The following is a 15,825-nucleotide window of genomic DNA, read 5'->3' on the forward strand; positions in this document are numbered from 1 at the left end:
GTCTCGGGAGACAGTGAAACGCCGTAACTAGTTCCTCACCGAATTTGTGGAGTGGATAGGATGGAATCGTACCCAGACTCCAGGACAGCCAGTACTAATATTGTGTCTCCTTAAGAAGGGGCTGTGTACGCCTGATGCCATTAATCCATAGAGTCGGTACAGGCCATGATTTTGTTAAAGCTGGCTCAACTCATATCCTGAAGCGGCGATGTTCGGAGCTGGCTGATACGGTTTGATTGCGCTGGAAGGAGAACTTAACACACGATAGGGGGAAGAAAAATATATTGCTCTCGCTTGTAGTATAGAAGCTGCCTTTGTGCAATCACTAGAACAGCAATACTTGAAAGATGATGATGTTTGGACCTATCTTGATGCAGGGAGTTAAATCACGCTGAAGTCCCATTTTGGGTTAGCTCACAGCAGCAATCTTGGCACTCCATCGGGCCGAAGCCGCTAACTGAAACCTAACCTAATCGGCCCGAGCCTGGGGAGACTTCCATGCTAGGATTGATGGGAAGTTCCTAGGATGAAGAATTTATATTTCTTTCATTATTCCATCTACTTTTCCTAAAAAAAAATATATATATAAAATAAAATAAAAAAATTCCAGATAAATTTGTCTTCCCAAGCGAGTTTCGTCTTGTGGTGAGCATCTTCACCTAAGCCCAGTATTCCCACAAAACCTATTGTGATCAAAAATCAAATACGAGAGGCCTGATATGTTTTACCCAAGTTCAAGGAGCAGGGTAGAGTGAAGTAGGAACAGAATCAATCTGGTGTTACATAAAATATTTGCAACAGGAGAATAGTAAGGGAGGGGGAACATAGAGAAGAGACATCTATGAAATTCATGCTATTTCCACCTGCGGAAATTACGTATCCGGAAAAAAAAGGTAAACAAAACGAAATAAAAACCACGCTGTGTGTCGACGATCTGCCCACATCTACCCACACAGTGTTATGCAGACAAAGAGTCAGCAGAGAAGTTACTTTATTGTCGGTGCTTACAACAGGCTCTGAAGAATACTAAGAAAACCAAGGATCGCGACAGCACCGGTAGCAACGTTCTGTGGATTGGCGCCTCCAGTGAACGGCGGGGGTGTTGCGGTTGGGTAAGTGCCGGTTGTGGGAATAACCGTGTGGTTAAATCCATTGCTCGGGTGGGGATGGTAAACAGGGTAACATGCGGATTTGGGCTTAGTTGAAACTGGGATCTTAACTGGGATCTTGGTGGGCGAAGGAGTAGTTGTTGGCAGAGGAGTCGTCAGGTAAGCGGTAGTCGAGGAGGCGGTCTTCGTGGGAGCAACAGTGGTGGGTAGAGCGGTCAAACCAAGTTTTTTAGCGCAGCTCTCGCGGTCAAGGCCCTAGAAGATGATGAGTTACTTTGCTTTCCTTTTACTCTCTTGCATCTACAGGCTCACATTGGGACAGCAGTAGCCGGCAGTAAGACAGAAGGAATTTCCTGGGCAGGCATCTGGAAATTACATGTTAGCAGTTCGTCGTAGTACAGAGAGTTTACTACGCGATTATCACATACATTCTCCAGAGCAGCAAGTATGCCCTGCTTTGGGATTGTAACAAACCGTCGCTGCACACTGAATGTAGTCTTTTCCGAAGGCGGATGAGCAGCTATCCCCAAAGCCGCTGGACTGGTCAGGTTTAAACGAGCCTCCGCCCTCCTGGCGCGCTCTTAGGGGGTGGAGGGCGTGAACAGCAGTGCCGATGCGGGTCCAATCGTTAGCAAATGCGCTAGTCGCAAGCATGGAGACAACGGCAAGGAGTTGATTTCGCATATTGAATGAGTGAAGAAACGAAGACGAGGAAGCAAAAATGGGATACAATGATTTACTACTTCTGGGAATAAATAATGAACGTGGGGGTTGAACGAGTGTCTGGATATAACATAAAAAGCAGGGGCACAAGAATATAGTGGCTCTGCCAAAAGAGAATCAAATGTTGAGAGGAAAGGAAACAACGGAAACAAACGAGGGACTCCGCCTATATAAAGGCACACTGGCTCCCTTGTCTAAACATCGGGGGGTGCAACACAGAAATACGTAGAACCAACCTTGTAAGCCCCTGCAAGGGTGTGTGTTAATCTAATTCATAGCAGGAACTGGGGAGTTAGGCATTATTGGAGAGGGCCTAGTTCCGAAGATAGAATAGCTGAATGAACTGAGGGATTTCGTGTTCTCGGCGAGCTATAAACCTTCATGTTCGATTTTGGAGGTTCCCAGCTAATTCGGTATACAAAGGCGGGAGATCAGGATGGCGCCAGCTTGTCAACCCGAAGATAGTTACATTTCCATTTGGAACAACCGTCATATATGACTGAACCGGACATAGCCTGCGCAAATTTCAGAGGCCTGTTAAATTATTCCCATCAGTCCATCATCAAAACAAGGTTGATATAGGTTGAAGTCTAATCAATACTCACCAATCTAGGGCCCTGTTTTAATTATCGAGGGACCGGAGCAGTAACAAGTTGATAACCTACCAGCCGCCTATGATGTTGTCCTGTCCAATGACCATCCAAAGTGAAAACAGAGCAATTTCCTCCTTTTGCTGACTGAAAAAAGGACCAATCATGCCACACCATGTGAGCCATATCCGTCAAAGAACGTTTCATGTTTAAGTCATGTCACCCATGCTGAATGAGGGGTTCTTGAGTTTGATTGGCCTTTTTCAAGCCTTCCCGATGATATATGTGTTTTGGAAAGTTCTGACGCTAACTTGGTCGGATTGTTATCGTGAGCATAATTAATTTGTGAAGGCTTAAATAAACCAGGAGGTACGTCCAACGAGTAGCGAAGCTGTTTGGCACTTCAACATTCCAATCCCAATATTAATAATGATTATTATTACTATGGATTGAGGTGTCTGAAAGTTAGATTTCTTTTGATGCAAGCCGCAGAGATCAGGCAGAAGCTTCTCGGGTGACAGCATAGCACCTTTGACTTTTGGGAACAACATAGGGACTTTTGCGCGATTTGAATTCAGTTTCCTGATCGAAGTTGAGTCAGTAAGCAGCAAGAAGTGTCCATGAATTGTGACTACCTACCCTACTACGGAGTACCTGGGCGGATAACGCATATGTAATACGAGCTGAGTTCACCTTGCAGAACACAAATGTGTTCGCAAACAAAATTCGACATTTCCAACTGAGAATTTAGCGCCATATCATTAATTATTTCTATGAGCAGTCGCGACATTTTTCCGAAAATTCTAGATGGGGAGAATTGTGGAAATTTCAACGTCAGATGCGGGGGATATTTCGTTTTTGCAATTCACAGTTCCTATCCATCTGTACGTCCCAAAAATAAGCCGCCATAGGATTGCTGGAACAACCTTTGAGAATAATTCTACGAATTTTTGTGGATTTCTAGACAAATCCGAGAAGCATCGGCAGCCCAGCCCATAAGCAAAGTGGTGGTTTGGGTGTGATAGAAACACCTCTTCGATGCACGATTCACCACATATAGTCCCTGTTCCAAGGCAGAAGACCTGGTTGGGCGCTTTCTGTCAAGATCAGCCTGTGCGTATTTCTGCCTGCCCGCAAATCTGTGACGTAGAGTATTGTGCTGCTGCATCGTCCTACAGACTCTTTGTAGGTTGGTAGTTTACTTACCAGGGATTACCTCATATACTTGGAGGTGATTACTCTACACATTTACTGTTTATTGGCACAAGGGCACAAATCGCATTGCTAAACTGCTGAGGCAATTCAAGAATTGAGTCAACGGGGATGAAGAGTTGTTGGAAAGTCCTCGTAGCACGCCAACGGACAGCAAATTCGCCAACAGATTCCGGGCCAGTCATCAACTTGGGTTCAGTTAATAAATAGCCCACATACATGAACTGTTTACTATTACTTACCCAACAGCTGTCGAGAACTTAGTGGTGGTCTTGGTGAGGCAGAACCTGGAAGAGAACTGGGCGCTAGTTAAGCGCCATATCACGTGATATTAAGCGCCTTCATATCTCTTTTTTGGAAAAAACCACCAACGTTTGCGAATCAAGCACCTCTGGAACTGCATTTATCTTTGTATATTACAATCGATCTACCCATATTACCTGATCCACCTGCTTGTGCAGTCATTTATTCGTTTCCATACTTTCCTTTCCTTGTTGACCATCGGAATCACAAGTTTAGGATTTGAATCCGCGTGCTTTACCACCTACCTGTTCTATCGCTTTGCGATTCAAGTGCAGGACAGGATGTACAACCCATATCAACGTAAGTTCGTGGCTAGGCATGTCCGGTCAATGGCATCTTTCCCCTTTGTAAATCCTATGACGCTGATAATCTCTAGCACCGTCTCCATTCGGAAGGCAGCCGGAGTTTGGTGGCTTCCCTGGAGCACCACCAGGCATGGGTATGATAAAGTATTCCTTTTTTCTATTCCGTATCTGGGCTAATTTACTTTCCAGTTCCTCCTCCCGGAATGTCAGCGCCAGGGACTGGCCCTCCACCAGCCGCACAGCAGTCGAATGCGCAACAACCTGGCAGACCTGGCGGATTCCCCCCAAACTTCCAACCGCCACCGAATATGCCTAATATTAATTTCTCTGCGCCTGTTATTCGTCTCGGTACATCTGGCACACCAAAATCTGCTACTCCTGTGGAAAGCGGCCGAGAACGTGGAGGAGAATCTGGTGGGAGGCGTGGAGGTCCCGGGGGACATTCCTTGGAATCACAACGCCAAAATTTACGAGATGCAATGCTACAACTTCAACCACCTACGAAAGATGAGATTGTGAGAACCATATTTATTGGAGGCATAACGGAAGGGCTCAGCAGTGACGAAGAAATCGAGTTGATACTTCGAACGGCAGGAAATTTGAAACGTTGGATTCGGGCCACTGATGCGGATGATAAGCCATGCAAATTTGGTTTTGCAGAGTATGAGGACCCTGAAAGCTTAAGCACAGCAGTAGAAGTGTTAAAAGATGTCGAGGTGCCGGTGAAGAAGCCGGTTCCGGCTAAGGAGGATGGGAAAGTTGAAGAAGATCCTGAAAAAAGCAAACTACTGGTATATTGTAATATTTCGAATAATCATTTTGGAAGATACTGACATATTCTAGGTTATTGTCGATGATAGCTCTTTTAAGTACATAGAACAGTTCGAGTCGACGACGGAGCGGAATCCCGAAGCCGAGCAAGTGCGGCTTGATGGGGCCAGAGCAGCTCTCGCCAAAGTTCTGGCCGACCTTACCCACCCACCATCACCTGCAAAAGTAGATGCGCTTGCACAAGTGGTTGATAGCGAGGGAGACTCGGAAATGAAAGACGGGGAGGCTGAAAAGGATGGTACTCCCGCAGAAGTTGTGACGATTCCAATCACTGTAGAGGATGAGTTGTCGGATATTCCTGCTGAAATGCGAGAAACTGTCGCCAAGGAAATTGCAGCTTTCCGTGAAAGAAGCAATCGTCGGGACCTTGAACGACTGAAGAGAGAAGAAGAACTCGAATCTCTAGAACGGGCAAGGGCCGGGGGATCTAGGCCAAACAGATTAATATCACCACCTCCCACGGCGCCAAGCGGCCCTGCTGGTGGTGCGAATGGCATTCCTTTGGGGCCTCGGGATAGGGGTATTCCAAATGCTCCCTCAGCTCCCAAAGGGTTCGGTCATCATATCCCACGGGATTATCAGAAGGGAGTATCCTTCGTGAATGGAAGCGGAATCAATGGCGCCAATGAAGACGAGGACACTGATGCAAGCGATGAAGAGCTTGAAAGAAGGCGGAAGGAGAAGAAGGCCGTTGAAGCAGAAAAGCAATATCTGGACCAAGAAAGGCGGTGGCTTAACCGTGAACGTAGTAGAACAGCTGCCGTGGAGCGGGAGAAGAATCGTGATCGGGAAGAAGATATCCGATTACAGGAGGAAAAACAAATTATGTCTAAACGTCTGCGGGAATGGAATGACGACATTGAAGCTAGTCGAAAAGTGGAAGAATACTATGCCGATCGTGGAGTCTGGATACGGAATCGGGCAGCGTTTAGGAACAGAGAGGTCAGCATGGATGAAGCGGACCGTGCTGCAGAAGAACGCGAGATGGCTAGGACCCAACAGCAACGAGACCAAGTACGCGGAATGGCTGATGACTTCCTCGCCCGGCAAGCCGAAGAGTTGGAGACCCGGAACCAGGTACCAAGGGAACCCCAACGCTTCAAACTCTCATTGGGTGCCGCGGCACAGAAGGCGCAAGCTACCGTCCGGAGAACGGTGGCAGAGGTTGAGGGCCTCCTTGAAGACGAGGAGGATACGGGAGCTGCCACCAAGCGCCCACTTACATCTATCAAGTTCGACACTGCGGCTGAGTCTGCTGGTCTTACGGATGAAGAGCGCGCCCAAGCAGCACGGCAATTAGCTGCCGATATTCCCTCGGACAAAGAGGGCCTCTGGGACTGGCAAGTCAACTGGGAGTTTGTAGATGAGTCCGTGTTGGGAGAACAGCTGAAACCGTTCGTCGAGAAGAAGATTATGGAGTACCTTGGTGTCCAGGAGCAAATGCTGGTTGACGTAGTGGAAGAGCATGTCCGGAAACGGGGACCTCCTCATGAATTAGTGGAGCAGTTGGAAGGGGTAAGTGCTTTCCCTTTTCTTAAACATCGTAGCGAAATTTGATGTGATATATCCATGGTCTTATTACGTTATATGCACCAGGATGCTAATTATTACTTCCTTTCACCTAAATAGGCTCTAGACGAGGAAGCAGAAGTACTGGTCAAGAAACTTTGGCGGATGATTATTTTCTTCTCGGAAAGTGAGAAAAGAGGTCTCTCTGGCTAGAAGCTATCTAGGAGACTAATGGCCGCCACTGAATTCATTGACCAGGGCGATCAAGCGATGTTCGGTTTATGTCATTGTCAGATGATTCTGTTGGGTTGTTGGGCCTAGTAGCCTGGGCGACCACTCCACCGCATATGATGAACCCTATATAGTTAGCTAGCTTCAACCACAACAAGAAGGAGATTAACCATCCCACAGGTTATGGCCCAAATAGTAGTTTTTTTTTTTTTTTTTAAAGAAAAACAAGATATTTTAATTATAATACACTGCAACTAACATGATATTGAATGAGTTCAATATTATCTCTTTGGAAAGAAGGTCTTTGCATACAAAACTGATTATATTTGATAGTAATACTGTTATAACTACAGCAGAGAAGTAATTATCATCTTGAAAAGATTAAAATTATTTATTTTTTGATTAATTTTTATTTAAGAATTTTTTTATATTTATCATGAGTGGATTTTAATTATTGTCAATTTCTTGATCAGAATGTAAAAAGACATTACAATCACAATCAAAAGTTTTTCAATTCTTCTTCTCTATTATTGAACAAGAGTTCAGTTCAGAAGTGGGAGAAGACAGAACAGAATACACAATGATAAAGAAAAATACAATAGAGGTCTTTGACTCAGTGCATGATACTAACAAGATGTTAAAATGTGATGAGTTTAACAATAACACTTTCAGTTCTACGTCAATGTCTACATTTAATATCAATAGCATAGTGATTATATCAGTGACAGATTTTAGAATACTCTGTCAGCAATTGCTCTCAGCACACTCAATTTTAAACATCATCTTTATGAAAGATTTGAAACAACTGACCTGTGACTATCAAAAGAAGATGTAGATCTCATTGAACACTAAGTTCATCATCATATTTAATAAAATCAATTATCAAATATGAAAGATTAATATTCTATCAGATATAAAAATAATTGATGATGTAGATATTTTAAATAAGAATTAATATAAGCTCTCTGAAAACTTATTATCACTAGATTAATAATATTGAATAATATGTTCAAAACTTCTCTACTGTCAGATGTTGCAATTTTTGATGAACTCTATCTAAACAACATTTTAGATCATTCAATCAGATAACACAGCAGCTCTATAAGAGAAGATAGACATAGAATACACAATATTCTTAGAGAATTAACATTTTCAAAGAATTAATATATATACATATAAAGAATAATGATTATCTGTTATATATACACTTATTCTGCTATCTCTCTGCTCACATTATAGAACTTACAAAGAATTTTTATGAAGACTTTCTTTATGACTTTTTTATTATTGATCTCTGCAATCATTAAAAAATATATATCAAATCACATTTTGATACATTTTATGAAACAGATCAAAATTCTATCATTAATTTGAATATTGATGATTTGATAAAGTAACTTACTTATTGAACAAGCAAGACAAAAGATTCAGAGTAAACTAAAGCTTTAAAAACTAATGTAGTCATTAAAGACAATAATAATACAATATTCATCATATTTACTAGATGTGATTTTTGTAACATTTTAGGACATTTAAAGATTTATTATTTTTAATTAAACTCTAATAAAGTATCAGAATAGTGAAAGAATTTTTAAAAGAAGAAAGATACTAATAACTCTAAAAGTATCAAAAGAAGAAAAAAAATAAAAAGAAGAATAAAAGTAAGAATGAAAATAATAATAAATCTTCTGAGAGCAAAGTATCAGATCTTCTTATCTTACAATCAAATGTCAATACAATAATTGCTTTATCTATATCATTTAACACTACTTCTAAGTTCTGATATCTTAACATTTGTGCAAACTTCAATATGATAGATAAAAAACACTTGATATTATATATAAAATCATTCAATAAAAATTTAAGAAATAATATTAAAGATAAAGGTCAAAAACAGATTATAAAAATAAATATTATTCTTTTAGAATTAGAAGAAGAGAATATATTAATTAATAATATTTACTAAATTCTCAATCTTACTATCAATCTCCTGTTCTTTGTGATACTAGAGGATCAAGATTTTTAATATCAGCTTTTAAACATCATTTCTTTCTACTTTATGATAAAGGTTTTGAATAGTGTTAAGTTCACTGCTATTCATATACTCATAAATTCAATATATAAAAATAGTAAAATAAGAATTTCAAGACAACATTCATTATCTGTCTCAAGTTATTAATTTTATAACTAAATTTTATGAGTATGAGAATATTATATTAATAATAATAGAAGAATTTGATGATCATATTCTCTTGATCAGAACTTTTATAAAATGACATATTATAAGGGGTTGAACCCCTAGATTTGCTCTGGCTGGCTGACTCAGCCTAGCCATCATTCGCACGTGTGCACGTGATCATGCTACGCGAGTTTGCTTAAGCTCAAGTTCTCATCTCATTCTTTTCTTCCCTTTCTCAAGCAATTCGTCCTTGTTATATAGGAGGACTAGCCTCTAGTTCTTAGAGCTTAACCCTTTACATTATGAATTGCTTCACTTCTTTCATTGATAGGCCACTGGGAGTCTTAATCCTGTATCATAAAGCTCAGCAAACATGCTGACATATGATAGACTATTAAGAGTCTTAAATTCTGCATCATAAAGTTCAGTGATAGCACTGATATATGAATAGACTGAGTTAGCAATTGTGCTAACAAACAAACAAGCAACATTGAAAATGTCTAGCTGAATGAGATAAAGCAGCAGACTTGTACAACAAATGAATCAACATGAAGTAATGAGCAGAGACACTCTCAGCAGCTTTGAACAACAATGAATGGTCTTTCTCCAACAGCAGAAACAGGTCCAGTGTGAGAACAGAGATTTAATAGCAGCTCAGCAAGCTGAAATAGTTAATCTATGACAAGCTTTGAACATCTCAACATCAATCCTCTCTCAATCAAACTTACAACCACTCATTGCAGTCAGAAGGCCAAAGATCAAGCTATCAGACTATGAGAAGTATGATGGTTCTAATCTGAAGCACTACTCTCAGTGAGAGCTAAAGCTTCAATCAAAACTTAAGATCAATGGAAAAGCTTTAGATAATAATGAGAAATGTGCTTGGTATGTGTACTCAAGACTGAAAGGAATGACAGTAGCTTGAGTTTACCTCTGAGTTAAGAATAATAAGAATAAGATCAACTTCATGATAGAGAGCTTACTGAAGCAGATACACATGCTCTTTAGTGATTCTGCACAATAGAAAAAGGCTATGCAAAAGCTCAACAATCTACAACAGAGTAGAAGAGCTCTCTTTGACTTTCTACCTGAATTTAATCAACTACTGCTGGAAGCTGATAGTCACAAATGAGATGATCACATTAAAAAGAGGTATTTGAAATCTGCTCTAAGCATGGAGCTGAGGGAAGGCATGATGAGTGTAAGAGAATCATCTCTCTACAAGAATTACTGCAAAGAGCTTAGATTAGTTGATCATCAACTCTCTGAGCTTAAGACTTTAAGACAGTGATCTAAACATCACAAGAACAGATTTTCTTCAGATCATATGATATTTAATTCACACTCTCTACTTTGTTATGCTGTTCTTGACTGATGAAATCAGTCTCAAGCTTTCACTGATGATCTGATGAATCTCTCTCCTGATGCTGTGACTCCAAGCACCTGCCACATCAAATTAATAAATCAGACAGAGGTTAATCAATGAAGAGAGCAAGACCTGTGCCTGAGATGCAGAGCCTGAGGTCATATGATTAAGAGCTGTCTGTTCAAACCTCTCAGACACTCTGTCACCCTCATAATAGCTAAGGTGATCCCCAAGCTAGTACTGGACAACAATGATGTGGATATGAGTGAGGATTTGGGAAAAGAGTAGCTCTAACCAAAAGACACTGAAAGAAGTAAAATAAGAAGCTTATGAGAAAGCAATGAAGAAGATTTAAATCTAAGATGATATTCAAATCCTTCACTGTTGATGCTCTAGTAGATAATACCTTTTCAACTAGAGCAATGATAGACAGTGAATGTAATGTCTATGATCTTATTTCTCAATTCTACATTAACAAGCATAAGCTCCTATGCATTGAAATTCTCCCTGTTAAAATGACTGGCTTTGAAGACTCTATAGGACTCTCTACAAGCATAGTGACTGGCATTTGAATTGATATAGACAATCATATAACTGAATGAGCCTTTCTCTATGTGGTAAATGAGTTACATGGTCATAATATGTATCTAGGCAACCCCTGGCTGGCCCAGCAAAAGGCGACCATGATCCCTCATCAAAGAATTATGAGATTTGAAGAGAGTGGCATAGAGGTAAAGTCTAGTTCAAATGCAAAAGCTGATGTGATTCCCATCTCTGCTGTAAGCTTCTCTAGGCTTGTGAGCACTTAAGAGAAGTGAAACATCAAGATCTTCACTGTCAGTTTGACTGACATTCAAAAGACTCTAGAAGTGAAATCAAAGATTGACCCTAGAGAAAAGCTGCCTGAACATTATCATGAGTTTTTAGACATATTTGATAAGAAAGCTGCTGACACTCTAACCCCACTTTGTGGCCCAGGTAGAGATCATGAGATTGAACTGATTAAAAAGACTGATGATAGCACAGAACAATCTCTTTGAGGCTCATTATATAATATGTCTTGAGAGAAACTACTGGCTTTGTGAAAGACTCTTACAGATTATCTAGATAAAGGTTTTATTAGAGTGAGCAACTCCCCTGCAGCCACTCTCATACTATTCATAAAGAAGTTTGAGGGTGAGCTAAGATTCTGTGTAAACTATTGAGCTCTTAACAAAATCACTTGAAAGAATCAATATTCTCTATCATTAATCAGTGAGACTCTACAGTGAATTGAACAGACTAAATAATTTACTAAGCTGGACATTATTGCAGCTTTTCACAAGATTTGAATCACAGAAGGTGATGAGTGAATGACAGTCTTTAGAATTAGATACAGGCTATTTGAGTAGCTGGTTACACCCTTTGATTTAGCCAATACTCTAAGCACATTTCAAAAATATATCAACTGGGCATTATGTGGATATCTGGATGACTTCTGCTCAGTCTATTTAGATGACATCTTGATATTTTCCTCAAAAAGCTTATGAGAGCATTATGAGCATGTACAAAAGATGCTTATGCATCTACAGAAAGCAGGCCTGCAGGCAGACATCAGAAAGAGTGAGTTTGAGATGAACAGCACAAAATATCTTGAATTCATCATTGAAGTAGACAAGGGTATACAAATGGATCTGAAGAAGATTAAAGCTATTTTGGAATGAGCAACACCTACTACTCTTAAAGATGTATAAGGATTTTTAGGCTTTACCAATTTCTATAGACAATTTATCAGAGATTTCTCAAAGATTGTAACCTCACTGACAATTCTTACATGTAAGAATGTTTCTTTTTTGTGGATAAGCAAGGCTGAGGAAGCTTTTAAGCATCTAAAATCAATGTTTATCTCTGCTTCAATCCTGCTTCAATTTGACCCTGACTGTGAGACTATATTGGAAACAAACTTCTCAGATTACATCTCAGAAGAAGTGCTGCTACAATATGATGAGCAGAGCATTCTACACTCATGTGCCTTCTTCTCTCACAAGCATTTACCTGTGAAATGCAATTATGAGATTCATGATAAGAAGTTATTAGTGATAATTGAGTGTTTAAAGAAATATGATACTGAGCTACAAAGTGTAAAGAAATTTAAGATTCTCACAGATCATAAGAATCTAGAATACTTCATGACTACATGCAGACTAAATGAAAGACAGCTATGTTGAATGAATATTCTCTATCAATTCAACTTCAGAATTGATTACTGGTTAGAGAAGTTGAACACTGAATCAGATACTCTATCATGAAGAGAGCAGAACATGTCACAGAGCACTGATGATAAGAGAATCAAGCAGAGACAAGCTCAACTACTTAAGTTTAATGTACTGGCACCTGGAATGGAATCAATAGTGGCTGCTGCCAGCATGAAACCTGAGATGTCTCTTCAAGCTCAGTGAAATAAGGCTCACAAAAATGATAAGATTCTGCAGTGTCTGAAGCAAACTCTTCATGAGAGAAGATTCAGATTTTTTTCTGAACTCAGCATTAAGGCCTTCATCTCTGAGTGCTCTTTAAATGAGAACAGAGAGCTTCTCTTTCAAGATTGTAAGTGAGTACCAGACTTCAAACCTCTTCAAACCAGGTTAGTGCATGAGGCTCATGACTCATCTCTTACCAGCCATCCCAGGTGAGAGCAAATGGCAGGAGTTCTACGATGTGAGTTCTACTAGCCAGGCTATGTCACTGATGTAAGAAGAATGATCAGGAACTGTCACTTTTGCAGATCAAACATCACATGAAGAGATTGACATCAGAGACTGCTTAAGCCTCTCTTCATTCCTGAACATATGTGGCAGAAGCTTTTCATAGACTTTATCATGAACTTATCAAGCTCTAAAAAATACATGAACATCATGATTATAACAGACAGACTGATCAAGGAGATTATATTAAAAGCAGTTAAGAAAACTGATGTGAAGACAGTGGCTAGAGTGTTTCTTCACAACATCATCTCTCAACATGGCATCATTAAGGTGATAGTGTCAGATTGAGGATCAGCTTTCACAAGCATGTTTTGAACTTGAGTGTGTGAGAAATTAGACATTAAGAGATAACTCTTCACAGTATATCACTCAGAGACTGACAGAGCTACAGAGTAAATGAATCAGATTCTGAAAATCTATCTACACAAGTACATTAGCTTTCAACAGGATGACTGATGTGAATGACTCTCTCTAGCAGAGCTGATCATCAATAATAGAGATGCTGTCTCAACAGATGTAAGCTCATTCTTTTTAACACATCTTTTTCATATCTCCTCCATTGATATAGTCAATGCACCTCTCATTGAAACACTATGTAATCTCATTGAGTTTGCAGATGATTATATGAGAAAGGCTCATGAAGTGTTGAAGTGAGCTCAAGTAAAAATGATGAATGCTCAGCAATCTCAAGAGAAATACATGAATAGATGAAGAGACTCAGCTTCAAGCTTTTAACCTGGAGATAAGATCTGGTTGAGCTTAAAGAACATGAGAACTAATCACCTGTGCAAGAAGCTGAATGTGAAATACAATCAATATACTGTGCTAGAAAAGATAGAATCTCATGCTTACTGACTGAACATCTCACTTAATATTCATAATGTCTTTAATGTAAAGCTTCTACATGCTGTAGTGACAGATTCCCTGCCTAGTCAGAGGCAAACTGACTAGCAGCCATCCACTATAGAGACCCCAGAAGGACCTGAGTTTGAGATTGAGGAAATTCAGAGTGAATGAATCTATCAGAGGAAAAAGCAATACCTTGTTAAATGAATAGGTTGAGCTGAGCCTACATGGAATAACACAAGTCTCCTACAAGAAGTGAAGGCCTTGAATGCTTGGGAGGCCTCTCAGCAGGCAAAATTAGATGTAAAGAGGACTTTAAATAGTTGTAAAGGCCTGCAACAAAGAGGGAGAAGAAGGGTATTATAAGAGGTTGAATCTCTAGATTTGCTCTGGCTGGCTGACTCAGCTTAGTCATCATTTGCACATGTGCATATGATCATGCTATGTGAGCTTGCTTAAGCTCAAGTTCTTATCTTATTCTTTTCTTCCCTTTCTCAAGCAATTCATCCTTGTTATATAGGAGGACTAGCCTCTAGTTCTTAGAGCTTAACCCTTTACACATATTAATATAGAGCATATTCATGCTGAGATAATTATTATACTAGCAAAAAACTTTTCATCTGATATTTACATCAAACAGTTTAAAACAAATTTTTTTTATGGTAGTTATGTAAAAGCAAATATAATATATAAGTTCTCTTAAACTTTTATACCACAAACATTATGAGTAGCATATTATATTTATATTAATCTCACTAATGATAGTTATATACTGAATAATATATCTGATTACTTTATTAAATCATGATAAGGAATCAAATATTATATACTCATTACTGATAATATCATCTATCATTGATGAATATATTTTTTACACATCAAAGATCAAGTTGTAAATTATTTTACTTACTAAGTTCCTTTCATAAAGAATTTTAATTTTACATCATCAGTGCAAGTTACAATAGATATTGATTATATTTTTCAATCAGCAAAAATAATCAAGATGATGATTAAAGATAACATAATTTGAGAATCAACTACATCTCAATCTTCTTATCAAGATGATATTTCTAAAAGAGAAATTATTATAGCTTAACTAGAGTTAAGATGATAATAAGATAACAGCTTTAATTTATCTATTTAATTAAACAGTTACGACAAAAATACTAAACTGAGAACTAAAATGAAGAATGAACGAGCAGATAAATAAATAAAAGTGGTTGAGAATGAGATTAGATCAACCTTCAGAGTAGATATGTTGTGAACCAACAGGAGACTCCCAGGGATCATTGGATAAGAATTGCAGAGGATAAAGGAACTAGGGTTTCAGACAGAATAACACTGGGTTCCAGGACTAACCTAAAGAGATGATCATATGATTGATAGATTGATAGATTGGTATGACTATCTATCAGACATTACCAAGTCTACCAGGTGGTAGATTGGTAGGCTGGTATGACTATATACCATGAGCTATCAGATCTATCAAGAGGTTTCCATTATGTATATAAACACACTCATTACCCCTAGGATCAAGAGGCCTATCTTCTTGATCATGATCAATTTTATATTCTTCATTCATCTATCTGATCTCTACTCCACCCTACCCACATTGTGTCTGCATTTATCTGATACATCCCCACTCCTATACTTGTCATAGCTTTGACCACCTAACTCTACACCCTCTCAGGTGCCCGTCTCACTCAAGCTCTACACACACCTGACCCTCTAGCCGTAGCTATCATTGGTTATAAGGATCCTCTAATTGATGTCCTTACTACTCGTGATAGTGGCACTACCCCCTGTCCTAGTTATCAAGCTTACGGCACTCCCGTTCAGCTTAACCTTACCCTTCGGCTACAGGTGAAGCTTGCTAG

At 39.3% G+C, this 15,825-nt stretch overlaps 2 protein-coding genes across 2 annotated transcripts; one reads left to right on the top strand and one right to left on the bottom strand.

Moving 5' to 3' along the window:
- Positions 1-1,004: 1,004 nt before the first annotated feature.
- Positions 1,005-1,793, bottom strand: PAAG_06528 (hypothetical protein; the record flags this gene model as incomplete). The annotated part of the gene is made up of 3 exons (XM_002791743.2): positions 1,005-1,364; positions 1,422-1,474; positions 1,538-1,793. 3 exons carry the CDS (start codon positions 1,791-1,793, stop codon positions 1,005-1,007), a joined length of 669 nt encoding a protein of 222 aa, XP_002791789.2.
- Positions 1,794-4,218: 2,425 nt separating this feature from the next.
- PAAG_06529 (hypothetical protein) lies at positions 4,219-6,795 on the top strand (the record flags this gene model as incomplete). Its single annotated transcript, XM_015845918.1, has 5 exons — positions 4,219-4,237; positions 4,314-4,376; positions 4,432-5,033; positions 5,086-6,588; positions 6,703-6,795. The coding sequence occupies 5 exons, from the start codon at positions 4,219-4,221 to the stop codon at positions 6,793-6,795; spliced, it is 2,280 nt and encodes a 759-aa protein (XP_015700144.1).
- Between the last annotated feature and the right edge of the window lie 9,030 nt (positions 6,796-15,825).

Source organism: Paracoccidioides lutzii (assembly GCF_000150705.2).
Source record: "Paracoccidioides lutzii Pb01 unplaced genomic scaffold supercont2.18, whole genome shotgun sequence".
NCBI lineage: Eukaryota > Fungi > Ascomycota > Eurotiomycetes > Onygenales > Ajellomycetaceae > Paracoccidioides > Paracoccidioides lutzii.